Source organism: Lissotriton vulgaris, chromosome 8, assembly GCF_964263255.1.
Source record: "Lissotriton vulgaris chromosome 8, aLisVul1.2, whole genome shotgun sequence".
In the NCBI taxonomy this organism is placed as follows: Eukaryota; Metazoa; Chordata; class Amphibia; order Caudata; family Salamandridae; genus Lissotriton; species Lissotriton vulgaris.
Genome location: NC_141696.1, coordinates 425,760,338 through 425,780,888, shown reverse-complemented (window position 1 = coordinate 425,780,888; position 20,551 = coordinate 425,760,338). Strand labels below are relative to the sequence as shown.

Sequence of the window (20,551 nt, the reverse complement as noted above, 5' to 3'; positions counted from 1 at the left end):
GAGCAACAGACTTGGTAATAACCGATGAGGGTGCTTATACTGTCATTTTTCGTTTTTTTTAGATCTGGATAACAAAGAACACAGAACAGGTAAACACGGCAAGCCATCGCATGCCGGTTATTTTAGATGTATTTACTGTCATTCAAAACTAAAACGTAGGAATGATTTGTATATTTCAGAAACCTGAGGCACATTTAATCAGGTATGTGGAAAACTAACCATACAGAAAGATGGTCTATCTAAACAGATATATATACTGAAGGTTTTTTTGCCCACTATTTTTTCAGAGATTTGAGACACCAACTTTTAAGGTATGTAAGATAACCTTAGGCAAACTGATAACTCTTACATAAGAGTAGATGACATCATTATATAGTGGTTTGTACTTATGTTTTCAATACAGATATAAGAGCTATACTGAGGGACAGGACTAAGGTCACACATTACCCCAAGAATCAGGTACGCAAACATTACGGTTATACATTCACAACCCCCCACCAGAAATTGACACTCACACCATGTTTTTTCAATTTTCTTTTATAGATACTGCCCCTGATGAAGGCACACACGAGTGCCGAAATGCATTGGGCTCATTCGTAAAATGTTGAACAAAAGTATTATGTTATATGTGCCAAGTATAAATTGATGTACATGGAATATATGTCAATAATGAAATAGTATTGTGTATGATGTTTAAAAAAATGTAACCACGATTCATATGAAAAACAATATGAGTTAAAGAAAAAGAAAAATAAAAGAGTGGAATATAAGACAATAGTGGTTTAGAACATAGTTTGATTTAACAAGATTCCATAAAGCGCCACAGCGCCACGTGAACAGTGCGCGATTGGGTGGTAACTCAACACCACCATAACGAGCTTTCATAACCAGGATTGACAACCCTTAACAATCGCAGCACCAGTGTAAACAAATAGAAAAACTCAGAGAAATTCGGAGTGCTCCTACAACCCTTCTATTCTTTACAAAACATTTTCTGAAAGGACAGCTCTTGATTGTTACAGGCATTTTAAGATTTCACCAAGTTTATAATCTTCTACCTCTGCTTTATCAGCTCTGAGAAGAAACCTGGAGAACTCTTAGAAGACATACACTACCCTGCCTCAGATCTGATTCTGATTTAGGGAGGAATTAATCTGTTTGTCATTTCCAAACCGACCTCAGTCTGGCAGGCCATTATCCATGATCCATGGACCTTGTTTTTTACGTTAGCGTGGTCACTGAAAATTCATCTAATTAGAAAGTTACTTTAGCCTTTGTTTTTATCAGTAGGAAAAAATAATATATATATATACACACACACACACACACACACATATGTTGGACCTTTTGATGTGTGAATAAACTTCCATCCACGTCACAGCAGATTTTGGAGTCTGTGCCCTTGTTTGACATCAGAGTGTCTGCTGTGGCATTGGGATTTCTTTGATATTTATTCTCAAAGCAGCATACTCTCAGAACTTTTGTTGCGGCGAAATGAGAGAGACTCGCCCAAAAGGCTGAGGCAGGAAAATATGTATTACTCTTTCCCTCTGCGACGTGTTTCGAGCACACTGTGCCCTTGATCACACTGAAAAACAAGTGTCCGCCATTGTTTTTGTGTGTGCTAGGTGTCCAACCCTTTCGTGAGTCACAAGACCACTCACATAAACATAGAGAAAATACTCCGTACACAGGCATAGCAGTGAGGAAATGCTAAAATAGCACGACAGATTGAGTTTTTTAAACGGCATGAATGCAAAAATATAAAGTGACAAATGCAACCAATACATAAATAAATAAATACATAGATATGTAAATATATAAAAAAACATTCAACATAAAACTTGTTCTAGTGCCTTTGTGGAATGTATATCTGACCCAAGTACATAAATGAAATTTATTAGATCAATAAACTAATAAATATGTAAACCATCATTGTGCAAAACATCGCATTTTGTGCAAATTCTGCGTCAATATGGGTCTTCAGTATAGCAGCCACAATATCAAAGTATAATGCTTCACTGATCCACTTGGGAACATGAATATACATCAATATGAATGAAAACATGAAAAAAATCTATTTGTCTGCATAAATATATATATATATATATATTCACAGAAAAAACCATAGGTTATAGTGGATATATAGTTAGGAATTTGCATTTACAAAACCTTGAAAATTCAATGAAAAAACCATAGGTTATAGGCCATATATAGTTAGGAATTAGCATTTACAAAACCTTATTTTACTCGCATAAAACCATTGAAATTCCATATATAGTTAGAAGCGCTAACTATATATCGCGCACCCGCAATCCACTGCTGATGATGTCACATATTACATCATTCATGACATGGTCAGTGACATCACTGATGACATCACTGATGACATCTCAAATGACATCACTGATGACAACTCAAATGATTGTATGTGTCTGTAAAGTTTAAATATGTTTCACATATTGAAGAATGAGTGGATGTATAAGTGTCTGGATGAAGAATTTAGTACGTGCATGACTGACTGTATGAGTGAGTGATTAAATGTGTCTCACTGAGTGCATGGGTTAGTGACTAAACTGTCTTAATTTGTGCATCAGTATGTTTGTTGTTGTGTAAGCTGCTGCATGTGTTGATCAGTAGCTATAAGAGTGGCCATATGGGTTATTGATTGGTTGCCCAAGTATTTGAATGGGAGGCTGAGTGTGTGTGTGGGTGGCTGGGAGGTGCGTGACTCTGTACATAGATGTGTAAGCAGTTGATTCACTAGGAGTATGAGTTCAAGAGTGCATGTGGAAACAGCTATATGGGCGGTTGACTATGCATGGGTGTTTTGGTGAGTGAATGGATTTCTCATTGCTACATGAGCAAGTAAGTACGTATGTAAAACACAATACATGTGAGAGTTGAGATATATAAATAACTGAACATAAGAGCCAGTGAATGTGTGAGTGGCTGTATCGATCACTGTGAGCTTGTATCAGGGATTATATAAGAGAGTAAATATGTGTTATTATATGTTTGAATAAGTAAGATGTGTATAACTGTATAGTTGAGGAAATGGAGGTGTGATTGATTCTTTGCATGACTGACTAGGTGTGTGAGTAACTCCATGGATGACTGACAGTCTGTGAGTGTCTGTTTATACTGAGTGTATGTAAGGTTATATTAGAGTCTGAAGAGGTTCATTGTATTATCACATGAGTGATGTGATCAGTGATGACAAATGAGATGTCATCAGTGATGTCATTTGAGTTGTCATCAGTGATGTCATCAGTGATGTCATTTGAGATGTCATCATTGATATCATTTGAGTTGTCATCAGTGATGTCATTTGAGATGTCATCAGTGATGTCATCAGTGATGTCACTGACCATGTCATGAATGATGTAATATGTGACATCATCAGCAGTGGATTGCGGGTGCGCGATATATAGTTAGCGCTTCTAACTATATATGGAATTTCAATGGTTTTATGCGAGTAAAATAAGGTTTTGTAAATGCTAATTGCTAACTATATATGGCCTATAACCTATGGTTTTTTCATTGAATTTTCAAGGTTTTGTAAATGCAAATTCCTAACTATATATCCACTATAACCTATGGTTTTTTCTGTGAATTTCATTGGTTTTTTAATAGCAAATATGAAAAGCTTTAAAATGTCAAGTACGTGATAGATAAAAACATTTTCGTATTTATGCACGCTGATGTGCTTTGAACGCTGCACCCCCCCCCCCCCCTCCCCTCTTTTGCCTTAGTAGTACTCTCTCTTTGCAGATACTGAAGGGTAGTTAACGCAGGCCTTTACCCCCGTTGTAATCCGTCGTGCCTCCTTGTCTCTCCATTTGATTGATTGTTGTCCAAGCATTTACTGTTTTAGAATTGGTTCTCTTTGGATCATTCTCTATTTACAAACAAGCACAAAGTCGCAATACTCTGTTTAGTCTTTGCAGATAGTGAAAAATCGTGTAAAAAAATAAAAGTAATCGAGCAAAATCAGTAGGCCACTAATTGGATCTCTTTTTGACCTCGCTAAAATAGAAATATTAGGAACAACCCTTCTTGAGAAATACGAAAATAGTGAGATGAACTGAGCTCCACACCATGAGGGCTGCAAGACAGCTCGGCTCCATCACCCATCCCGCACAAAATAACGACAAACCCTATGCAAATATTAAAAATATAGACAACACACCAACAAAGAAACAGGGTAAAACATTTTATTAAAAAACTATTTACATAACGTTGGTTTATAAGATGATGTCAGTAGTGGACCGATGTGTGAATAGATCGAAAACAGCACAAGGCTCCAAGATCCAGATAACAAGCTCCTGGATGTTGGGTGCCATAGTTTAGAGTTCTGAATTTCAGCCTTTTTCAATGCCTGTGCTTTGTTGAATCAAAATGGCGGCTTGACACAAAGCTGACTCAAGCGTTGTTACTGATGCTATGCAGACCAAAACTGGTTTTCAGTTTGTACATTTTTCTAGATTTTTCAATCCAAGTTTGGTTGACTTTGTAGAACGATGGCTTCAGATTTTCAACATACGGTGTGGTGGCGCTGACTGGGAGGGGGCGCTTCGCTCCTGCCCCCTCCCCAAGTAAGATTTTCATACGTGAAAGTACGTTAATGGTTTTGGTCCCTGAGATGCTTCGATGTCACTACCATTCTCAAATAGCATAAGTTCTGGATGTTGGGTGCCATAGTTAAGAGTTCTGAGCAGTGCTTGTAACACTGTCTGAAGCTTATTTCCACCTACTGCAGCTTCACTATTCTCAAAGTAAGTGAGTGTCGTTTGTGGACCTGACTGCATTAGAAAACAATGTGATATGTTACCTTCCTAAACAGCTTGACGGAGGCCCCTGAGGGGCGGTGTGATGGCCATGGACTCGGAGAAGACGCTTGGCTCCGACACCCTCCCCAAGTCTTATAGCACTGGTGTAGCCTGAGATCGCCCCCGACATAGGCGGCCGGCTCCCGGGGTTCGGCGGAACTTTTTGCCTTTTGATGACTCTTCAATTCTGGACCTTGTCCCACAATCCGTTTGACCTGAAGACAAGCTGTAGTGGGGCGCCCCTTTATCGTTTTAGTTGCCATTCCGCCCGCTTTTGCTACACTGTGCCTCTTCCGCCATTCAGCTGTTTACCGCCCGCTCTTGCGACTACAGCGTCTCGCTCACCATGTAGTTGAGATGCGCCCGCTCTTGCGGTGCAGCGATAGGCGGCTGCCACAGGACTCTCAAAATGGCGGCCGGCTCTTCGGTTTTGGGCCTGGTCCACTAAAATGGCCCTGGGACACCTTAGAACTCGGACGCTTGTCTGCTAGGGCTTGCGTCCCATTCTCGAAAAGCGTCCCCTCAGCCGTGAAGATTCTACAAAAGTCTTGGGGGCCTCCGACTCCCGCAGGCTTCTGGTGGGGAGCGGCTGCCATGATTGCTCGTGGAATGGCCACGACGGAGCTACGAGATGGTAGTGGTCTCATGCTGACGCCAGCTTTAGTCTGAAACATCCAGAAACACTGTAGACTACCAATTCGATCAGTTCCGGTAGCGCCCCAACATGACCCGGAAGAGAAGAACTTGCCCTCCCCTCTTTGACTGATGGTTCTTGTTGCCTGTCCCCTCTGTTGTCATTTAACAGAACTTTTTGGACTGCTGAAAGGGGTTGTGTTCTGAACGCTGATTGGTGGAGACATTTAGACTATATTCTTGACCTACGTTGTCGCGTAATGCGTTTTATGACACGCCGCGTTAGCGCACCCGGAAGTGATCCGAGGCGCGGCGCGCAGCGCGTAACGTAAGCATAACAGGTCATGTGACTTGTTAATAAAACTTTTCATTGGTTCATTTTACTTTTGTTAATTTAATGATGAAAAGCTTGGTCATATGACCTAAAAATTACGCTTTTTATTATTTTCGAACAATATTTTTTTTTCAAACATATGTTATAATATTCCAGGCTAATGTACTTTCCCGGAAAATTTACAACTGTCTTGCAAGTAAAATATATTCCTTTTTCGAGAAAAAGGGCGTTTCTTCCTTCCATGACGGAGCCGTTGAGTAAAAGAGATTCGGCCTGCTGTCTTAGTCGCCGATACGCCTGATTATCAGATTCTTATCGATCACTTTATGTTGCAGACATGAAAAACACAACTGCCCTTGACCATTTATCTTTACTGCGTTCCTACATATTATACCTTTTATCCGTCATGTAATTGGACTGCTTTATTTCACTTGCCTTTTACTGATTCGAAAACAGTCACTAAAAGTAAAAACTTTACAAATGAAAATACTACTACCGTGTTTTGTTTTAAAAACCTTTATTGTAAAAATGTCAGTATACAAATACGGGCCTACAACCACGTGGGCCGGCCACGGAGCAAACTGAAATCGTATATGATGAGGAGACATTTACACTGTAGAAGAACGTAACGAGCGGGCCATTAGGTGACAAGAACAAAGGTGTCTAACAGTTGCGGAATCGGTGGACGTACATTTTGTAATTAAAATACGACAGGGCCACTTACAATAACATTTTCTAGATATACATTTGCGGGCAAAGAGTTACGAGTCCCATTTATACCGGCGCCATTTTGGGCGAGGCCGGGCAGGTCCAAGATATAGTCAAAATGTCTCCACCAACCATCGGCCAGACCAGAACCCCTTTCGGCCCTTTATGCTACAAGATGGTGTCTTCCATTCAGAAAATATTGGTGGCAGCATTTTGAAAGGAAACAGAAACAGCCGTTCTCCTAGTGAGTTTCACATTGTTACATTTAGGAAGAATGTTGAAGAGTAGTATGTGGAAAATCTGAAGCCATTTTTCTACAAACTCTCAATCAGACTTGGATGGAAAAAAAAAACCTGAAGAATGTACAAACTGAAAACCAATTTTTGTCTGTATAGCACCAACAGTAACGCTTGAGTCAGCTTTGTGTCAAGCCGCCATTTTCATTCAATCAATAGCGTCCCCCTGCACACATTCAGGGACCTGGTCGTGTCTTCAGATGAAACGCATTGTAGGAAAAGAAGCAGAAAGGAAAAGGAAAAAAGTTCCGCCGGACCTAGTGAAGCTGCAGCAGGTGCAAATAAGCTTCAGACAGTCCTACAAGCACTGATCAGAAATCTCAACTGAGGCACTCAACATCCAGGACTTGCCATTCGGATCTTGGCGCCTTGTGCTGGTTCCGACCTATTCACACATCAGTCCACTACTGACATCACCTCATAAGCCAACGGGGCACCCCACGCCGACTTTCGGCGCAGCATTGTAGGATGGCCACACCAGTGCGGCAATTTGCTGGACACCACCTCGGTGCCATCCAGATCTCGGCGCGTTCATTCAATCAATAGCGTCCCCCTGCACACATTCAGGGACCTGGTCGTGTCTTCAGATGAAACGCATTGTAGGAAAAGAAGCAGAAAGGAAAAGGCAAAAAGTTCCGCCGGACCTAGTGAAGCTGCAGCAGGTGCAAATAAGCTTCAGACAGTCCTACAAGCACTGCTCAGAAATCTCAACTGAGGCACTCAACATCCAGGACTTGCCATTCGGATCTTGGCGCCTTGTGCTGGTTCCGACCTATTCACACATCAGTCCACTACTGACATCACCTCATAAGCCAACGGGGCACCCCACGCCGACTTTCGGCGCAGCATTGTAGGATGGCCACACCAGTGCAGCCACTTGCTGGACACCACCTCGGTGCCATCCGGATCTCAGCGCGTTCGAGTCACTGTGCCGGAAGAGTGACCGGAACTCAGCTGAACACGCCGTCTTTCGGCGCAGCATTGTAGGATGGCCACACCAGTACGGCAATTTGCTGGACACCACCTCGGCGCCATCCGGATCTCGGCGCGTTCGAGTCACTGTACCGCAACAGTGACCGCAATTCAGCTGGACACGCCGTCTTTCGGCGCAGCATTGTAGGATGGCCACACCAGTGCGGCAATTTGCTGGACACCACCTCGGTGCCATCCGGATCTCGGCGCGTTCGAGTCACTGTACCGCAACAGTGACCGCAATTCAGCTGGACACGCCGTCTTTCGGCGCAGCATTGTAGGATGGCCACACCAGTGCGGCAATTTGCTGGACACCACCTCGGTACCATCCGGATCTCGGCCCGTTGTGCTGCCTTCGGCCTATTCGCACATCGGTCCGCTACTGACGCCGCCTCACGTGCCAACGGATTTTCTACGCTTTTTGTAGCCCTATGTCGCATAACAGGTCATGTGACTTGTTTATAAAACTTTTCATTGGTTCATTTTACTTTTGGTTTCCTAAAGATGGAAGGCTTGGTCATATGACCTAAAAATAACACTTTTCATTGGTTTAGAACATTTTTTTTTCCCAAACGATGAAAGCCCCACCTTGTTTCTGGATCATTCAGACTGAAGCTGGCGTCAGCATGAGAGCACCACCATCTCGTGGCTCCGTCGTGGTCATTCCGCGAGCAATCATGGCAGCCGCTCCCCACCGGAAGCCTGCGGGAGTCGGGGGCCCCCAAGACTTTTATACAATCTTCACGGCTGAGCGGACGCTTTTCGAGAATGGAGCCCAAGCCCTAGCAGGCAAGCGTCCGAGTTCCAAAGTGTCCCAGGGCCATTTCAGTGGACCAGGCCTAAAACCGAGGAGCTGTCCGCCATTTTAAGAGCCATGTGGCAGCCGCCTATCGCTGCACTGCAAGAGTGGGAGCAACTCAACAACATGGTGAGCGAGACGCTGTGGCCGCAAGAGCGAGCGCAACTCAGCTAGATGGCCGCCACCTGGGGAGGCCCGTTCACGCCGGCTCCCCCACGCCCCCCCCCCCCGAGCCGCCGCACGCCAATTTTCGGAGCAGCATTGTAGGATACCAAAACCAGTGCGGCAGTTTACTGGACATCACCTGGGTGCCTGTCGTACATGTTGTGTCAGCCATGTGACACTGGACACAGACCGCTACTGACGAGGCCTCCCCCCGCACCACCCGGGACGCCCCACGCTGTTTTTCTGTGCTGCATTGTAGGATCCCTAAACCAGTGCGGCACCCAGGCGACATCACCTGGGTGCCGTCCAGAACTCTGCACGTTGTGCTGCCTTGGGACTATTCGCACAACAGACCGCTACTGACGAGGCCTCCCCTCGCCCCACCCGGGACGCCCCACGCCAATTTTCGGAGCAGCATTGTAGGATCCCTAAACCAGTGCGGCACCCAGGCGACATCACCTGGGTGCCGTCCAGAACTCTGCACGTTGTGCTGCCTTGGGACTATTCGCACAAAAGACCGCTTCTAACCATTGTTGCTTTTTGTGTTGAGAAATGTTTAAATGTTTTTAGTTTTTGTTCCGTTTGTTAAAGTTAGTAGTTAATAAAGTTTTATAACCTTACTTTGTTGGAGTGTTATCTATTTTTTTAAAAACGGGTGAATGGGGCCTTGAATCGGGTTATTGTCATGTGTGGGCTTTGGAAGTGTGCTGCTGCAGGATCGGACATTTCAAACTCAAATGCACGTTCTTTTTCTTACCTTTCCGAAGCATGGAGCGCAATAGCAGGCAGAGAAAGGGTGATGCACGTGTTGAACACTACCTGACCTGGCAAGTTGCTGGCAGTGCCCCCCCGTCCGCTCCTGAAAGAGGGCACACACACACCGCCGCCCCGAGTACTTCACAAATCTTTAAAAGACCATGCGCTTGTTCATGAGGCTTAAATGGTTTATCACCTCTTCTAGAACCCCTGCATCGACCCTCTGACGTTTCATGGAAAAATTACCATGTAACACAATACCAAGCCCTGTCGGCTGAAACCCCCAAGGAATCGTGGGGCATATTATCAAGGGGGTTTATCTCCGCTTTTTTTGGCTTTAAAAGCCATGAAAGCGGAGATAAAATTATCTCCCTATTACCAAGCTGTCGCTAACACCAGTTAGTGACAGCTAAAAGGAGATAGCGACCATCTTGGGCCCCGCTTTGCATGTCAGTGATATTTATCACTAATGACATGCAAAGTGGCGTGCCAAGATGTTAGCGACTGGAAACAGTCCCTAACATCGCTACCTTCTATTACCAACTTTTGGAGATATTCGCGCTAAGCGCGAATATCTCCAAAATCTAACACCTGCCCTGAGCAGTTCTTAGCCATGTTATCCAATGGGAGGTGGATAACATGGCTAAGAGCATTAGGTCAATAATACATGAATATCGCTGACTTTTCTGCGATAATAGCAAGGTTTATCTGCGATAAAAATCGCCGATGTGCGGCGATAATTTTTGTCTCTAAACAAGTTAGAGACAAAAATTATCGCTAGTTGTTCGTAATATGCCCCCGGGTTTTTGCTTGCAGAAATCGGGAGGCGGGAGACTAGCACTGAAATCAGTAGTCACACGCCTGAATCAGGAGGATTGGCATGTCTGAATTCTCTACAGCTGGGGCCATAAACTACATCCGCAGGGTTAGGTGATATCCTGGGACCAGCCTGGCATCTAAAATGGCTGCCGTGCACGACAAAATTGTGGCATTCGAAAAAAAGGCAAGATGGCGCAGCCGCTGGAAGAGATGTATCAACATATATCAGCCTCCTCAGCCACCCTCAGGAAACATAGGGGATTAGGATACCTCTCCCGCACCCCCTTATACCTAGTAATTTAATTAACGAAGCACAAAATGGCGAATTCCCGTTTCGCTACCAGTTTGCGGCCCAGTTCGCGGCCCGTGAAGCAAATGGCGAATTCCCGTTTCGCTACCAGTTTGCGGCCCAGTTCGCGGCCCGTGAAGCGCTTCTACCGTGAAAAATCATTTTTTTTTTATTTTCCCCACGGGACCCTTTAATAACCCCAACAACATTCCTAGGGGGTGAAGAGGGGGATACCTTGCCCCCTTTCATTAAATTCCCCCTTAGTTTTTCACCTTTTCTTCTCTCTCGATCCTACCGAGAGAAAAGATGGCGGCCGCTCCGGAATGTCACGCAGCAAAAAATAAAAAAAAAGCTCACGCACAGCCGCTGGAAGAGATGTATCAACATATATCAGCCTCCTCAGCCACCCTCAGGAAACATAGGGGATTAGGATACGTCTCCCGCACCCACTTATAACTAGTAATTTAATTAACGAAGCTCAAAATGGCGAATTCCCGTTTCGCTACCAGTTCGCGGCCGCGCTTCTACTGTGAAAAATCATTTTTTTTTTATTTTCCCCACGGGACCCTTTAATAACCCCAACAACATTCCTAGGGGGTCAAGAGGGGGATACCTTGCCCCCTTTCATTAAATTCCCCTTTCGTTTTCCACCTCTTCTTCTCTCTCGATCCTACCGAGAGACAAGATGGCGTCCGCTCCGGACTGTTTAGAATGTTGACAGACACCGGAGAGCCAATCAGCTTTCTGCGCGCAAAGTTCCGATAAGCGAAAAGTAAGCGGACCGGATCGCTGCCCAGAGCGCTGTTACAGATATATATCTTGGTTTGAACGTTAATTTCTCAAAAACTACTGGAGCACATATATTGAGACCTAGCAAAGGCACATCGGGCTAACAGTCCCTACAATTTTGCCAAGTTTCGTGCAAATCCATTCAGCCGTTCGAGCTAAAAGTGAGTCCAACCGCCCTATGGAAAAATGAATGGGAAAAACGCGTTTTGGGACCCCCCTTTTTTCTCGGCCCCCCCTTGACGAAACCCCCCCAAATGTTCAGGGGCTGCTCAGAATCAAAATGTGCCATTTTCCTGAAAATTTCAGCCGATTCCGTCCACAAACGCCAAAGTTATTAGACATAGAATTTTCAAAAGTCCCATAGAGAAAAAATTCTAACTATATATACCTACTGGCGATAGCCAGTAGGTAATATATATATATATATATATATATATATATATATATATATATATATATATATAATATTCACTGAAAAAACCATAGGTTATAGACCATATATAGTTAGGAATTAGCATTTACAAAACCTTATTTTACTCACACAAAACCATTGAAATTCGCATATATAGTTAGTTGCACTAACTATGTATCGCGCACCCGCAATCCACTGCTGATCATGTCACATATTACATCATTCATGACATGGTCAGTGACATCACTGATGACATCACTGATGACATCTCAAATGGCATCACTGATGACATCACTGATGACAACATCCAGTGACTGTATGTTTCTGTAAAGTTAAAATATGTCTTACATATTGAAGAATGAGTGGATGTATAAGTGTCTGGATGAAGGATTTAGTAGGTGCATGACTGACTGTATGAGTGAGTGATTAAATGTGTCTCACTGAGTGCATGGGTTAGTGACTAAACTGTCTTAATTTGTGCATCATTAAGTCTGTTGTTCTGTAAACTGCTGCATGTGTTGATCAGTAGCTATATGAGTAACTATATGGGTTATTGATTGGTTTCCCAAGTATTTGTATGGGAGACTGAGTGTGTGTGTGTGGGTGGCTGGGAGGTGTATGACTCTGTGCATAGATGTGTGAGCAGTTGATTCACTAGATGTATGGGTTCAAAAGTGCATGTGGAAACAGCTGTATGGGCGGTTGACTGTGTGCACGAGTGTATTGGTGATTGAATGGATATCTCAGTGCTACATGTCAAAGTAAGTACATATGTAAAACACAGTACATGTGAGAGTTGACATATATAAATAACTGTGCATAAGAGCCAGTGAATGTGTGAGTGGCTGTATGGATCATTGTGAACTTGTATCAGGGATTGTATAAGAGAGTAAATATGTGTTAGTATATGTTTGAATAAGTAAGGTGTGTATAACTGTATAGTTGAGGAAATGGAGGTGTGATTGATTCTTTGCATGACTGACTAGGTGTGTGAGTAACTCCATGGATGAGTGACAGTCTGTGAGTGTCTGTTTACACTGAGTGTATCTAAGGTTATATTAGAGTCTGAAGAGGTTCATCGTATTATCACATGAATGATGTCATCAGTGATGTGATCAGTAATGTCAAATGAGATGTCATCAGTGATGTCATCAGTGATGTCACTGACCATGTCATGAATGATGTAATATGTGACATGATCAGCAATGGATTGCGGGTGCGCGATATATAGTTAGTGCAACTAACTATATATGCGAATTTCAATGGTTTTGTGTGAGTAAAATAAGGTTTTGTAAATGCTAATTCCTAACTATATATGGTCTATAACCTATGGTCTTTTCAGTGAATTTCAATGGTTTTTTAATAGCAAATATCAAAATATATATAACATTTCTATGGCAAAATGAAACCCCTCATTTTGTTCCTTTGCAAATTAATTGTTTTAAGTGTTAACACTTTATTCCAATCAAGATGACTTCAGGTGTGCCATACTTTTGTCATAAGTAAGACTGTTAGCGCTCTAGTTGTTCTTTAGAACACTCTGGGACATTCTGTCACTGGGCTATAGTTGGGCTACATTTGTTTTTTTTTGTCTCTGGTGGCCATCTTTGGGCTACATTGGGCTACATTTGGGCTCTAACATATATATAGCCCAATGTAGCCCAATATATATTTTTCAAAGTTAATTTTCGTAAAAACCACTGGAGCATATATCTTGAGACATAGCAAAGGCACATCGGGCTACCAGTCCCTACAATTTTGCCAAGTTTTGTGGAAATCCATTCAGCCGTTCGAGCTAAAAGTGAGTCCAACCGCCCTATGGAAAACTCAATGTTAAAAACACGTTTTGGGACCCCCCTTTTTTCTCGGCCCCCGCTTGACGAAACCCCCCCCCAAACTTTCAGGGGACTCTCAGAAACAAAATGTGCCATTTTCCTGAACATTTCAGCCAATTCTGTCCATCAACACCAAAGTTATTCAACATAGAACTTTCAGAAATCCCTATTCAAAAAAATCCTAACTATATATACCTACTGGCGACTGCCAGTAGGTAATATATAACATTTCTATGGCAAAATGAAACCCCTCATTTTGTTCCTTTGCAAATTAAATGTTTTAAGTGTTAACACTTTATTCCAATCAAGATGACTTCAGGTGTGCCATACTTTTGTCATAAGTAAGACTGTTAGCGCTCTAGTTGTTCTTTAGAACACTCTGGGACATTCTGTCACTGGGCTATAGTTGGGCTACATCTGGCTGATATTTGGGCTACATTTGTTTTTTTTTGTCTCTGGTGGCCATCTTTGGGCTACATTGGGCTACATTTGGGCTCTAACATATATATAGCCCAATGTAGCCCAATATATATTTTTCAAAGTTAATTTTCGTAAAAACCACTGGAGCATATATCTTGAGACATAGCAAAGGCACATCGGGCTACCAGTCCCTACAATTTTGCCAGGTTTTGTGGAAATCCATTCAGCCGTTCGAGCTAAAAGTGAGTCCAACCGCCCTATGGAAAACTCAATGTTAAAAACACGTTTTGGGACCCCCTTATTTCTCGGCCCCCGCTTGATGAAACCCCCCCCCCAAACTTTCAGGGGACGCTCAGAAACAAAATGTGCCATTTCCCTGAAAATTTCAGCCAATTCAGTCGATCAACGCCAAAGTTATTCAACATAGAATTTTCAGAAATCCCTATTAAAAAAATCCTAACTATATATACCTACTGGGGACCGCCAGTAGGTAATATATATATATATATATAATATATATATATATATATATATAGAGATATATATATATATAGAGATATAGAGATATAGAGATATATATATAGATATATATATATATATTTTGCTAATACGTACTGTTTGATAAATCTTCATGAAACATTAAAAAAAAAGTTCATCCTCCTCAGCTCCTTCCTTGAAAGCTTCTGGGTGATCTGTCATGTGGGGGCCGAGAAAAAGGAGGTGGGGAGAAACAACAAATTTCCCTATGTAGTTCCCATTGGGAGTTTTGAAATGTGCTACAGCCAAAATGGCTTAACGGCATTAAACCAACTTTGGCAGGAAGCTAGATCTTTACTCAGAAAGTATAATTTTTATGATTTGATGAAGAAATGAAGGTTAAAAAATGTACAGGTGCCTGGATGGTTGGTTTTTTGGGACTCCAGTGGGCATGCAACTTCAAAGAATAGAGTGATCTGATTGGCTGAGGAGGCTTTTTTCCTGTTGGCAGCCTTGCAGGCGCAAGAAGGACCTACAAGTCCCACAGGAGAGATGCTCTGATTGGCTGGCCGCAACATAATAATAAATGGTGCAGCCTCATTACAGGACACGGGTACCGGGTCTCTGTGTCCTGAAAATTAAGATGATTTTATTTTATTTTTAGAAAATTATGCACAAGGGGGAGAGTAGGGGTACCCTGACTCTCTGGGCAATGTGTGGGTGTTTCAGAGGGACCCACCCGGGTGAGATTTAACACCTTGCTGCTGTGGGTGTGGGCCTTTTAAAGGGTGGGCGGGGCTGCGACGGCCAACGGTCGTTCGCAGTACATGGGAGGGATTGCTTCCGTCGGCCGTTGGCTGATGGGAGCACGAAACGGGTTAGAAATGTTTTGCTTGCTGCCGTCCTGCTGGACTCTCGCAGGAGCCAGCGGGACACCCTTACTTACGTGAGAGTTCAGCAGGATCAAAAAAAAAGTGGAATGGTTGTCCCTTGGGGTAGGACAGACCTGTGGCCATCTCCATGCCATACACAGTTGGAAGAGCATGTGTGGCCGAGGGTTGGCTACCTGCGCAGGCCATTAAAAAAATAAAAAAACTTCGAAAGTCACTGCTATGACCTCACATATTACATCACTCATGACATCATTGATAACCTGACTGGTATCGAAAAATGTGTGGAGGGGTTCAGCTCGCTAGATACAGCAGTCTTTGTCATCGTTTTAATGTTTCGTCCAGGTTAGCAAAGGGCAGACAGAGAGAAGTTCTGCAAACAAACCAAGTAATTGAGTTTTTTAAGGAATACATTTGTTTATTAAATTTGTAAAAAAAAGAAAGATACACATACACCCACCTACATCCCAAGGCTGATGGGGCTTAGTATAATGCAACGAGAAAGGCAAAAATCCTTAAAAGGTCATAAGTGTCACTGCTTTTAATAATTAGTTATTGTGCAATTTTTAATGCTCTATTATAATCATTTTGAGATTTAATTGTATTGTAAATGATTAAAAGGTAATTACTTTTTGCCATAAGTACTAGTTATAAATATGTGAAAAATATCTTTGAAACACCATTAAAGTAAGTTGACTTTTTTCAATAAATTTGCCTGTTTAGAGTGTTGCTTTCTGTAGCTGGAGAACTGCACTTATGGCTAAGTACTTTTTCCATTGTGGAGCAGGAGGAAAGCTGATGCGTCGAATATCTCTGGATTGTTTGATTGATCTTATTAAAAGTCAATTTTTGTTTTTTCATTTGCATAGGTATGTTCTCTATTCCCTGGACCTTTACAACGATAGTGCACATTATGCATTGACTAAGTTCAAGAAGCAGTTCTTGTATGATGAAATCGAAGCTGAGGTGAGTTAGGAAAGTTAAATCCTTCTTAATTTACTCTACTAGGATGTTGCCCTTTGACATCCGTTGAGCATACATGACACCCTATTTCTCATTATTACAGCCTTGTTATAGGTTGAAATGTATTTGACTTTCTGCTGCACTTGGTACCTGCTTTTTACAAAGCTTTGTGTCAAGTGTCCCCAAATACTGAGAAATGGCATACTTCTTTAGTTTTTAGGTTTATTTGAATTTTTATTATACCAATAAGAAGGAAGTAGGGAATATTGAAGTATACCAGTGTACACATTCATTCATGGGCGGAGATTGAGGAATTGGTTTAAAAAAATCCCAGTAGAGGCTGATCACTGGCTGTATGACTGACAGATGTGTTGGTGCACAGCAGGTGTGTTGGTTGCTTGCAGGCTGCATATTTATTTGCTTCCCGAAATAAAAGTTCTTGTTTTGTGGTCTTAAGGAGGGTTTAGGTACATTCTATAAAAACATTGGCAAAACCTACTGCAGTATAAAAATAATGCTTTCTATGTACAGTGCATCTGTGAGAAAATTAATGTGTGATTCTTAGTCCCTCATGCATTGCAATGCAAGCATTCAATAGGTCATAAATTGATGTGACCACATGCCTATCCCATTTCGCATTTTCAATAATTCCAACCCATACGCTACCAAGCCAGTCAAAACAAGTCATTTGTCAACTGAAAAAGTTCACCTCTTTAATTCTCCATGGCTATATTACCCACAAAATCAGCAATCTAATCCCTGTAAGACTATCAAGGGTGGCACTTACAGCAATGAGAAACCATTACAGCTAGAGTCAGCAACTCAAAAACTCTATAACCCTGGTTTTCAGAGTCTTTAACCCAAGCAAGAAGCAGGCTGAGAAAATTGGAGACTGAATGGAGGAATTCAAAATTGGACCAAATGGCCATCCAAGCTAAAAGATATGATGGAAAGAATACAAATCCATTGTCTCTTCTGCTAAATCTACTTGCATTCAGGAGCAAATATTGTTCTCACACTGCTTAGCACACTCACACTTATGGAATATCAAAATCTCAGCCCGACATGCAGAAATTATTATATCTAATATAAAGGAAAAACACTTTTTTTCATGGAGAAAATTAGTCTAATAAAAATCAACTTTGATATAGACGTCTCTTCCACTCCTCCCTTCCCAAAATATTTCCATTTCTGAAATACTTTATCACACATCCCCGCTGAGGAACAAGAAATTACATAAAATACCTGAGACTCGCAAACTACTTTTGCAACTGTTTACCAGCCAAATTACTCAAGTCTACTTTCCATATCTTTCAAGATATATGATTTGACCTGATCAATGCCTCACTAGATCAAGGTTTGTTCCCAACTGCACTGAAGACCAGTACATCTCCCCCATAGTCAAAATATCTTAGCGCGACCCCAGTCATAAAGCAAATTATTGACCAGTATTTCACCTGTCATAGCTAGGGAAAGCCATAGAAAAAAAACAGTAGCCATAGCAGAAATAGTGGCCAACCAACTGAACAACAGAATCTCAAAAGAACATGTCCTAGCCATCTACCAGTCCGGATTCAGACCAGGTTCTAGCATTAAAACAGTAGCCATAGTGGTGTCCGACAATGTATTTCGTATTCTGGACAAAAGAAGCTTCTATCTAGAAGAGCTTCTCGAACAATCTGCAGCCTTTGGCATAGTTAATCATCGAGGGCTACATCAGACATTCAGCATTTCTTGGGCTTCCCTGACCACGCCCTACATTGTTTACATCCTTTCTGATCAACAGATCCCAGTTAGTGAAGTTGGGAGAAGACACCTCAACCACCACCAGAATGTTTTGTAGAGTCCCTCAAGGACTGATTCCAAATGTATTCAGTCTAAACATGGAGCCCTTAAGACTAACCTTAAGAAAATGAGCTGTCGCCATACACCAACGATAAACAATTGAACTTGAAAAAACATCAGCAAACAAAGATATCTCTGCTCTAAGATGCTGCCTATTCCACGTACACAAATGAATGCATGAGAACGTCCCATCTTCTGAACCCTCCGAAAACAGAATTCCTCCTTCTTTCAACATCCCTCCAGTATAAATTTGGTTCTAATCTCCTGAAATCCATGAACTTATAGAGTTTTTCAACAACATCAACCATCTGCGAAATCTTTAGGTTTCACTTTGGATTATACGTGTATATTAATCCCACACATCAACAATGTGGCACAACCCATCTACGCCCACCTTCATACCTTCAAGAAAATGCACCTTGCCATTTTACTGATGATCTTAAAATAGAAGTCCATGCTGTAGTCTTCTCAAGACTAGACTTCAGAAATGCAATTTTAGCAGGAGTTCACTAAACGTCAATTGCCCCCTTAAAGTCATTCTAAACAAGGCAAGTTCCCTACCCAGGAGTATACGACCACATCGATCTCATACTTCACAACCTCCACTGGTTATCTATAACGGCAAAAATCACTGCTAATATTTGCTTCCTCATTTACAAGCCCTTACATGAAGCTATCCGTCCATACTAAACAGATATACTCAGTGTTTCTGGCTACTCATGGAGTCTCTAAAGTCACAAAACCTTCTCTTTATACATATAAATTCAGGCAAGCCACAACAAAGAAGCAATCCTTCGGTTTGACACTTCAGCAGGGTACTGAAATCTCAAAGGTAATTTCTGAAGTATATTGCATTTTGTTTTAGGGGTGAATGTGGTGGAAGTGCATTTTCCAAATACTTAACTCATGCTGGCTTTATTTTTCCTGGAAAATAGGCACTTTCAATAAGACTTTGTTGGTCACTTTTCCTGTACCAGAATATACGCAAGTCTCTTAAGGTGGTGTAAGGCGCATTAAAGTGCCACTTCACAAGAAGAGCGCAGGTTGAAAAGAAAGTGCTTAATGTATACTAAAATTGTTGCTTCTACACTGAGATTACAATGGCAAAATAGAGAGATAACAGAGAAGTGGCAGCTTATCAGGATCAGTGATACACTAGTCACAGATAATCCAGGGACTTGCCTCTTGTTTTTATCTCATCCTCACTCTCTATACCCCCATTACATTGAAATCCTAGCAATCTTAGCATAAACCCACAGGTGAAAGTTTACATTGTGTTGATTCATGCACTTTTCCAAAGGAGGTAACCCATTCAGGAAAAGCTGAAATGGAACATTGGTGCTATTTGGGTATTTTATTGAAAGGTTGACATTTTTGACCAGCACCTAATTCAGAATCTTTTTTCTGATGGTTAATTCTAACAGCTGATTCCCCACCTGTAGAATATCCCCAGGTGCCAGACTGGATGTGTAAGGTTACCCAGCAGTGTCCCCATGTGCTGTGTGGCTTCATGTTGATTTCCTCCATGTTCCTTCCTGGAAGTGACAGATCGTGCATCCAGTGATCCACTCTTTTTAGGTCTCGCCTGTCGATGCGCATGCGCATCGAGCAAGCGAGACTATAGGGGCTCATCGACTCTTTATCTAACTTGCAAGGAATCGTGGCGATTCCTTGCAGTGCCCGTGACTTTTAAGGTCAATGCGCATGCGCATTAAGCTTATGCGCATGCGCATTGACCTTAAAAGTCACGGGCGCGTGCACGTCCGCGTTTGTTTACCCGCTCCGCCCCCTCCCGCCGTGTCGCATTTCTCCTCCCCGCACCTCTCCCCTCTCCGCCCCCTCCCCGCTCCGCCCCCTCCCCTTCCCTCCGTGTCGCATTTCTCCTCCCCCCTCCCCTCTCTTCCGTCCGTCCGTCTTGTTATTCAACCCCCAGTATAACCCCCTGTTAGAACATTTGACGACAGATTAGGGACAGATTCAGAACGGCATGGCACAGTGGTAAACAGAATACCCAGTAACACGTATTCATGCTCGGGCGGCACTTCCTCCATGTTCACCACCCAAACACATCCTGATGACGCCCTTAACCAGAAGGCATCAACAATCTACCCGCTCCGCCCCCTCCCGCCGTGTCGCATTTCTCCTCCCCGCACCTCTCCCCTCTCCGCCCCCTCCCCGCTCCGCCCCCTCCCCTTCCCTCCGTGTCGCATTTCTCCTCCCCCCTCCCCTCTCTTCCGTCCGTCCGTCTTGTTATTCAACCCCCAGTATAACCCCCTGTTAGAACATTTGACGACAGATTAGGGACAGATTCAGAACG

At 42.7% G+C, this 20,551-nt stretch overlaps 1 protein-coding gene across 2 annotated transcripts in view; it reads left to right on the top strand.

Annotated features, from left to right (window-relative positions):
• LOC147697124 (cytoplasmic FMR1-interacting protein 1) overlaps positions 1 to 20,551 on the top strand; it is a 533,654-nt gene that overhangs the window by 185,357 nt on the left and 327,746 nt on the right. For both annotated transcript variants that reach the window (XM_086934191.1, XM_086934192.1), the window contains exon 18: positions 16,296 to 16,392. In XM_086934191.1, the coding sequence (XP_086790317.1) occupies positions 16,296 to 16,392 (97 nt within the window). The remainder of the gene's footprint in view (positions 1 to 16,295; positions 16,393 to 20,551) is intronic.